Source organism: Phaseolus vulgaris, chromosome 10 (genome assembly GCF_000499845.2).
Source record: "Phaseolus vulgaris cultivar G19833 chromosome 10, P. vulgaris v2.0, whole genome shotgun sequence".
Lineage (NCBI taxonomy): Eukaryota > Viridiplantae > Streptophyta > Magnoliopsida > Fabales > Fabaceae > Phaseolus > Phaseolus vulgaris.
Genome location: NC_023750.2, coordinates 43,696,506 through 43,705,757, shown reverse-complemented (window position 1 = coordinate 43,705,757; position 9,252 = coordinate 43,696,506). Strand labels below are relative to the sequence as shown.

Here is a 9,252-nt window from a genome sequence, read left to right as displayed (position 1 = left end):
TTATTTATTATTAAATTATTGTATAAAGATTGAACTATCTTTAAATATTCTTAAAACCGTATCATTAAAACTTATGTTGATTGAAACTGAATATAACTTAAATAAAATTGAACCAGAAAAAAAAAATTCTTCTTTATTAACTTCTTTTCTCTTAGTAACGTATAATTTATTATTTCTTACAAAAGCCTTAATATTAATAAGAAACAAGTTTATTATTTGCCATATATTACTTTAAGTAGATAAAATACTAAATACAAAAAAAAACATAGAAGGAAATAAAATCAAAGTAGATAAAATGTTAAATACCATGTAAGTTTTAATCTTTTAAAGATAAATTCAACTAAATTTTCTTGTTTCCCATGAAAGAAGTTTAATAATCTTGATGGAATATTATAAAATAAGATTTTCTTTTATTATTTATAAATCTTGATTTAATATCACAATTATTTTTTAAATTCAAATTTAATCGAAGCTGGAGAAAATGTTTTTTGCTCTCAAACGCATGCTTTTTTGTGGAAAAGTCAAAGGAGCTAGCGTGTAGAGGAGGACGTTAATCCATCATCCTTTACACGCTTTGTAATGTTACTTTGATCGTTTCACAGTAACGGAGCGCTAATTACTTGAAATTAGTCGCTAATTTTTAATTAATTTTCCATAATTTCTCTCACCGTTTGTTAGTCTCTGAAGGTTAGAATTGGACCAAAACCTCTCCTATAAATATTTATATGTTTGTGATTTGCGAATGATTTGTGTGTGTTTAGCGTGAAAAAGTAGGTTATTACTCATATGTGAGATTGATTGGTTCATTGATTTCGCAATTAACTTTGATGAATTAGGCGGAGAAGACTGAGTTCTCTGGAAGCTCCGATTCGGAGGAGGAGCGGCGGAGGGACGGCTCCTCTCTGGCTCTGCTACTCGTCTTTGCTCCGCCTCTGCTAACTGCCTTTGGTTATAGCTGATGACGGTAGCGTCTCTCTGTTTTCGTAGTTTCTTCTTTCAATTGCTTTCTTCTTTTGTTTATTCGATTATGTTAGTGAATTGGTGGAATAATTTATCGCTGGTGATTCTGATTGAAGACGTTGCTCTGTGCAAGAGTTGAATTGTTTGGAACTTGAATTATTTCAATGGAATGATAGTTTTTGTAATTGATGATGATGATGATGATGGAATTGGAATTTCTGGTATGTGTTGAATTGTGTAATGCTTGTTATTTTGAAAATAAATGGAGAGTGTGTGCTGGAGTTGTTTGTAGAGTGCTGTAGATTACCGGGAGGAGGCTGAGGTTTGAGGAATTGATAAGGAAATATATATATATATATATATATATATATATATATATATATATATATATATATATATAACCTATGTCTTCTGTTATTTTTTCTAGAATTTAGTTTCTTGAGATGAATATGACTTTATTAGAGTATAACATGAGAAATCAACAACCTTCCATCCCACAGTTAGCTTTTGACTGAGTCAAGTTGATCTTTGAAGGATTTTTATTTATTTTTTCTGATGAAATTCAATATTTGTCTTAACAAATGAGATACCATTGTGCTATTCTTGGTTTTGGAGTTATCTATTTATCAATTCTGAGCTCTAAGTTTTCAGCATTATATGTAAGTTGTAACATGTGAAGCATTTGTTTGTCTCTTTAACACAAATCGTCCATCTACTCTATATTTGGTCACTCACTTCAACAACTTTACTCAGTTCCTTTAGGAATAAAATTTATCATAATTTTAATGTTTGGTGTGGTGTGGTTTAGATAATTTCTAAATATTCCTGTTTGAGGATATGTCCCGACACAACTGTAAAGTTGCCTTGTGTGATCAGTTAGTCACAGATTTGAATCTAAAATCAACTTTGTATATACAAGGGGAAGAAGGTTGCATACAAAGACCTTCCCTTATCCATTCGTGAAGCAAGAAGCCTTTAAGGGTGCTTGGGTATGTTAGTTTTTTGCAAATATTCCTGTTGTATAGGGTCATGTGACTTGCTGTCTCTTTGGCATTTCCAATCTGGACAAGAAGGTTTCATCTCTTGTTTCTACTGATTTGTATTTTGTCTATGTTTTTCTTTCATAGTCTTCAAATGGAATGTCTTTCTTGCTAAGCTTGAAAAATTTAGATCCCCTTGAAGGACAAGTCTTTTGTTTGGACAATGATTTAGTGAAATTAATACAGGTGACGCGCTACAGCTTTATAGACCTAAGAGTCATCTATCTATCTGTTTTGTGCAGTTCTAGTTCAGAAAAACTGCTGACTTATCTTTATATCACATTGATGCCAAGTTAGTTTGGGAACTATTGAGGCTGGGCACATCTGGACATTAAGCACTTATTCAATAAGTTTCTTTTTATAAGCCTAACTGAAAAGTTCAACCTTGAAATTCACTGAGATTTTGGAAATTGGAGAGATTAAAGATGGCAAAACTTTATGCTTGTAGTTCATTTTTGTGCTTATATGGTATTTGTTACTATCAACCCATAGCAACAATATTATATAATGTCTTTTGTGTGTATATGTACCCCCTTTACATGTTTCCTTATCTGACTTGATTATAGCATTTTGTCTTCAGGTGCTTCAGGTGATTTGAATTTGATGGATTCCAATAATTGGAGACCTAATCAGGGTAATAACCCAACCATGGATACAAACGATTGGAGAGCTCAACTACCACCTGATTCACGCCAAAGAATTGTCAACAAAATGTAAGCTTCAATTTTAACACTGTATTCTTGAGGTTATTTGATTAGTTCTTTTAACTGTTGTGGCATATCAAAGGAAAATTAATAAATAAATAATGAATCCCTGGATTGACAACATTTCCAGAAAGTTTTTTTTGTTTGTCTTATAGAAAGAATTCTATGCAATATTATTATTGTTGTTATTATTATTATTATTATTGTTGTTGTTATTGTTATTATTATTACAAAGTGAACTTTAAGCCTAACTCAACCCCATAAAACCGGTTCATAGGGTTGAGGTTTGTACCCACTTATATACAATGAAATTTCTTTATCTCTAGTCGATGTGGGATCTCCAACAATTATTATTATTATTATTGTTATTGTTATTGTTATTATTATTTTACAATTTACTATACAACTTATTTGGTCTTGGTGTTGCATTGCATAACTTGATAGAATATACCTTTCTGTATCATTAGTGAGCATTTGGTCTGTCCTCTAAATGTGGAGCACTTCTCTTTCATTTATTTTGGAGATTTAGAAAGAGAAGGGAGAGCAATGCTTTGCCGGTTTAATATCTTTGTAACATTTTGGAGCTTTTGGTTGAAGTGCCATTATAATTAAACAAAAGATCTGTCTTGAGTACACTACATCTGGATTTTGTATTTGATTCCTCCATAATGTGCTTTTTTTTTTGTTTCACAATTTTGGTTACAAATAGATATTTAGGTATGTTTGTTTGAAGACATATTGTATTTTCAGGAAATATAAACAGAAGAAATGTGGAAGAATGAAGACGTGATAGGTAGTTATCATAGAAAATAACTTTCATTTTCATGAGAATGTAGAATACCCATATTTCATTATGTGGGAAGAAAGCAAGATTTTTATATTTTATATTCCTGGGAATCCACAATATACGAGAATGAGTTTTCAAAACTTGTACAAAATATGGGAAAGTGATATCCCCTAATTCACTTTCTTGGGAATAATTGGTGATGCCTTGAAACAAACACAACCTTATAGACATTAGGTGAAAGGTTATCGTAGCTAAATCCCTTAATACCTGAGACGATGTTATTAAGACCATCATGGCAACTCATTAATCCTACTCTCTCTCATAGGTTGGGTGTGTGGACTTTTTCTCTGATTTCATCAACTTTTTACAGATAACCGTGTTCTGTCTTTTTAGGATTGGCCGATATTCTTAACATCTCCATCCTTCCATTATCCAATTGTGAAACTATTGTTTTTCTTGGTGTAGAATGGACATATTAAAAAAACATCTTCCTGTTTCTGGTCCTGATGGATTGCATGAACTTCGGAAGATTGCTAAAAGGTTTGAAGAGAAGATTTTTACAGCTGCAACAAGCCAGGTACGTCCATTTTGAAAATTGGGGATCCTCCATTTCTTATGTTGTTACGTATGCAAATATATAAATATGTATGATGAATTATTGATGGTTTGACACAGCACTGGTGTTCTGTCCTTTTTCAGCCTGATTATCTACGGAAAATATCTATGAAGATGCTTGCAATGGAGACTAAATCCCAAAACACCATGGCTAACAATATGCCACCAAATCAAGTTGGCCCAAGCAATAATCCTACAGATCAAGGTTAGCTTTTAATAGCCTTGGTTTGGTGATGATATTATGATGTGGTACCAAGTGTCAAATCCTAATTAATTTATGTATAAGTATTGGGAATAGTGTATTCAGCTCTCCTAAGTTTGGAGAATTTGCAAAGTACAACCAAGATGTATCAATTATCCCATAAGCTTTTGTCAGTACACTAATATATCCTTCTGGTTAACCTATATTAAATCCTGTTCCGGCCGGTTGACCTGGGTCGTCTTTATGCGTGGCTTCGTTCTAACAAGCTAGGGGACCTTCGTTCTGCCACGTCTGTGTACCTGAAAAGGAAGAACAAAGGGGCGCCCTCGCGGCCGTTTGCACTCCGACGATCAAGTCAGTTAGCGAGAAACACCAAAGTAACTAGAAGCTGTATAATAATCTCAACAACTGGAACTCTGTAACTAAACTGTGTAGCCCTAATTGCCTTGTGCTCACAGCTGGGTGTGCCGTCAAGAACAACTAGAGACTACTATTCTGAGTAACTTTATGAAAACTAGGTTAAAACTCATGCAACTGTAAAAACGTACCTCACTAGGGCTTATTCGTGCCCTATATATAGGTGAAAACTAGGGTTTACCTCTGCGCTGCTTGCTATTATCTAGGGTTCCTTGGAGAAAGTCCTTGCGCCGCTATCTTTAGGGTCTTAGCGTATCTGGCCCATGGGCTTCCCTTATCCGGAATGCAATGTACAATCTTATGGCCACTTGGGCTCTAACTTGAGCGCTGTATTTCTCGCGCCATCATACTGTTCGAGTGCCCTAATTAAACACGTGTCATGCATGCAGCCTTCCTTGAAGATCTTTAATGAGCACGTGTGCACTGTCACGTGCCCTTTTGACTTGATCGTTCATTCTGTGCGAAGGGACCCATAGTGCCGCCACCCAACTTAGGGTTATCCCATAGTGTGGGCCCCCTCTCTGTGAAATGTTTACGTCATGCAAGTTGACTCTTCGGGCGATGACTTACTTAGGCGACGTCTTACTTCTGCGCGATGCTTCTCTTGGGCGATGTGCGATGATCCATCTTGGTGGTGACACATCTCGACGATTATTTATACTGCAGAACGCCGCTTCTACATACGGCGATTATGTTGACTTTGGACCACCTACCTTTCTCTTGTCCACGTCATCACACCCGATGACCTGGTCGGTACACAAGCCCCCCAGTCTTGAGCTGATAACTTGCTTTCAGCGAAAAGACTAAAGCTAGCCCCTGCGGCGTTTTGATGACGTGTCATCCTCCGACCGATTGACGTGACATTTCTGCATCGCCGGCGCAACGTACCCTCAAGGACTCTGACGATGTGATATCCTCTAAGTGAGACAGATGGCACTTTAATTCGTACTTTTATCTCGCGACACGTGGCCCAATCATAAGGCGCTTGCTTTAACGCCCTTTACCACTTCAATCGTGACGCTTGAATCTTGAAAACCCCGCGTCCCAACTTACTGATTCTCTTCTTTCGCATCTTCCTTGCACTATCCATCTTCTTCCCAAAGAGTACGCATAGTCGCCGGTCGCACAGAGGCGATCTTCAACGTGTGCGACCACCGGCAGTATCGTCGCCAAGGTAGAAACCAGGCGATCTGACACCGCTACAAGCAAGACGTCGCCAGCTGTCCCGATGAATCTCGCAAACAACCCTCGTCAGGAAACCCCTCCACATCTCGTAACCCACCTAGGAATCCTGCCATCCTTTCAAACCGGGCTCAGAGGCCTGTGCCCTCCCGTCCTAACCAATCGCAATCAACTCCCCCACAAACTAGTGCCACCGCACGCCCCATTCCTGATTACAAACTGTTGTACTCATGGGCTCCTCCAGCTCTGCTGAACGAGACTTCCTTGATTAACTCTGAGGTCGATATTCTTCGCTTGAGAGATAAGACCCACCTCACATTCCATAAGGAGCATGACGACAAGGTTATTATTCGTCCTTGTCCTCCCGGGGAACCTGTTTGTACTGATAACGATGGCAACGATGGCCACCCTTTCTGCTTTGTTTATGCAACCGTGTTTAAGAAGGTTAAGCTCAGGTTTCCCCTTACTCGCTTTGAGAGGGAGCTTCTGACCGAGCTTGACATTGCCCCTGCTCAGCTGCATCCCAACGGCTGGGCCTTTGTCAGGGCATACCAAATTGTTTGTGCATATCTAGGCCATCCAGCTTCTGTAGACGTGTTCTTATTTCTGTTTGAGGCCAAAAACCCGGGGGACCGCCTATGGGTAAGCTTCAACGGGATTGCTGGGAGATCCATCCTTTCTATCTTCCAACAGTCCTATAAAGATTGGAAGGGTAAGTTCGTTCGCGTTTGCTGTAATGATCAGAGCCCCACACTTCTCGATGGGTTCCCCTTGTACTGGGTTGACAAGGGAAAAAAGGATTCCCAGGATCATTTTCGGAAAGCTAGAAGTCCCGAGAAGATGGGGGAGCTTGATAGAGACTTGTGCAACTTCTGGAAGGAAGTTGCCTCCACCAATACTACCTTACCTACCTCCTCAATCATCAAGTTCGAATTCTATGAGGATCAACTAGACTTTTACATAGGTCCGTCCCTCCACTTCGCCTGGATTTTTCTTCCTGTGCCAAGTCTGTTTTACTTCTTTATCAAATTTGTTAGCATTATGTTGTCATGCGCTTATTCTTGTATTGCTAATTACCTGCATCCGTAACTAGATTGATTTGTGAACATTGATCACTTCATGCAGACACAATGTTGGGGAAAGATCTTATGGCCAGACTGCGTTCCATAGTCAAATGCCACAAACTCGCTGCGGGTTCTCAAACCGTCCCGAACTCTGTAGCGGAAGCCGCCGTCGCTCGAGGCGAGCTTCCTCCCGTGGGCTCATCTTCCCCTATCGCCCCTCCTGCCCCCGCGAGAAAGAAACTGCCACCAAAAAGGGCCAAAAGGAAGAATCCCATAATGGTGTCGGATGAGGAGGACGACGAGAGCACTGAAGATGGACTTATCTGTAAAAGGAACAGGGCAACCATCACCGAGCTACCCGCGAACGAGAGTACGGGCCCAGATTATGCGGAGAATCCCCCCAGCGTCTCTACACCCTTTGAGAGCGCTGGGGATGCTCTACCATCAAACACCTCAGCTGCCGGAGGCGTTCTAGAGCAGACTGCAGATATTCAGTGGTCTCCTCCCCAGCCTGTAGTGGAGCCAGACGTGTCGCCGCCACGTCCTGATGTTCCCCTGGTCGTCCATACTTATGAAGGTGGCGACGAGAACCAACCCCCGACTCCTCTTCCAATCCCTGCCCTTCCATTCCCTGTCGAGGAGGTCTTGAAAGCCCACGCCGCTCACCTTAGCGCTATGACTACCGAGTGCGTAGAGAAACGCCTTTACCAGATGATGGGCGAGGCTTTAAGGGACTCCCTGAGCCAATATGAATCCGAAGCCAGTGTTGCGAAAGACCAAGTCCAACAACTTAAGCGTGATCTTACGATGCGGGGTTTGGAATTTTCGCGGTTAGAGAATGCTCTGAAGGAAGAGTTGCGGAGCGAACGTAAAAACAGCGCTGAACTAAACCAAAAGCTCAACGCCAAACTCTTAAAGGTCACCGAACTCGAGGGCAAACTCGTGCATAAGCAGGAGAAGATAGCGGACCTGGAGGAGACTCTCAAGGCCAAAGGGGTCTACGCGGGTGAGCTCGAGGCCAAGTCAATTGAGAGGGAGGATCTGCTGGGTAAAATCAAAGCTGACATGGATCAAAAGGCCAAGGAACTGAGCGAGAAAGATAAGGAGCTGAGCGAATCTGCAGCAAAGCTTGCCCAGGCGCTTGAGGAGAACGAAAAGCTGAAGAAGCAAAGTGAAGAACTCGACCTCGGCGCCGCAAACGTTCTGACTTCCGGGTTCGGCGCGGCTTTGGAGTAGTTCGCTTGTGCTTACCCCGACCTGGACCTCTCCCAGTTCTCAATTTGTCATGAAGTGATAGACGGCAAAATCGTACCCTCCGATTAACGTTTTCATTTGATGTTTTGTTTAGAAACTTTCTGAAAGACTTAAATATTCGACCTCTGTCTATGTGCAACGAACCTGTTTGCAATGACTTCTTTTATTCGGACCGTGTTAACATATGCACATGGTTTATCTTTTATCTGTTGTGCGATCGCTTGATAATTTGGTGGGCTCTCACTTAACCCAATTAACTTAGCGCAAACTGATGCTTAATTTTCTGGCAATCAACTTATTTTAAACAAACGGTTAGTCTATAGCAATACGAAATTACTTACTGAGCAGTAGGCGAGAGTCATTTTTAGTATCTGAAATCTCACTTGTCTGATCTGCCAAGTGACATGTGCATTTCCAGGTCATCGCCTAAACTGGGCCGGCCTGACTCTGCACTGGGGACTTTCGAACTTGCCTCAATTTGCTTAAGCAAAGAGGTCTTGTATTCTGTTCTTGCCTGAACTCACTCTGAGGTGAGAAGGACTTTATCTTGCCTGAACTCGCTCGACGGCGAGAAGGACTTTATCTGGTGCCTCAACTTGCCCAGGGGCTACCTTTTCCCTGGATGCACTGAGGACTTTTAATCTCATCTGGTACCGGGGCTAGCTATTCATACTTGAGGAGGGGGCGTCCCGAAGGAATCCCTTAACCCCTGCTCAAGGACTAGGCGTCCGGATTTTAACTGGTACCGGGGCTAGCTATTCATACTTGAGGAGGGGGCGTCCCGAAGGAATCCCTTAACCCCTGCTCAAGGACTAGGCGTCCGGATTTTAACTGGTACCGGGGCTAGCTATTCATACTTGAGGAGGGGGCGTCCCGAAGGAATCCTTTAACCCCTGCTCAAGGACTAGGCGTCCGGATTTTAACTGGTACCGGGGCTAGCTATTCATACTTAAGGAGGGGGCGTCCCGAAGGAATCCTTTAACCCCTGCTCAAGGACTAGGCGTCCGGATTTTAACTCATACTGGAC

At 41.1% G+C, this 9,252-nt stretch overlaps 1 protein-coding gene across 6 annotated transcripts in view; it reads left to right on the top strand.

Annotated features, from left to right (window-relative positions):
• Positions 1–452: 452 nt before the first annotated feature.
• The window catches only part of LOC137819158 (mediator of RNA polymerase II transcription subunit 15a-like), a 31,032-nt gene continuing 22,232 nt past the window's right edge, over positions 453–9,252 (top strand). For 2 of the 6 annotated variants that reach the window (XM_068622925.1, XM_068622922.1), the window contains exons 1-5: positions 453–687; positions 837–964; positions 2,581–2,713; positions 3,957–4,068; positions 4,191–4,311. In XM_068622925.1, coding sequence (XP_068479026.1) covers positions 2,604–2,713; positions 3,957–4,068; positions 4,191–4,311 — 343 coding nt within the window. In that variant the 5' untranslated portion in view covers positions 453–687; positions 837–964; positions 2,581–2,603. The other 4 variants (XM_068622927.1, XM_068622923.1, XM_068622926.1 and 1 more) reach the window with 3 other exon arrangements.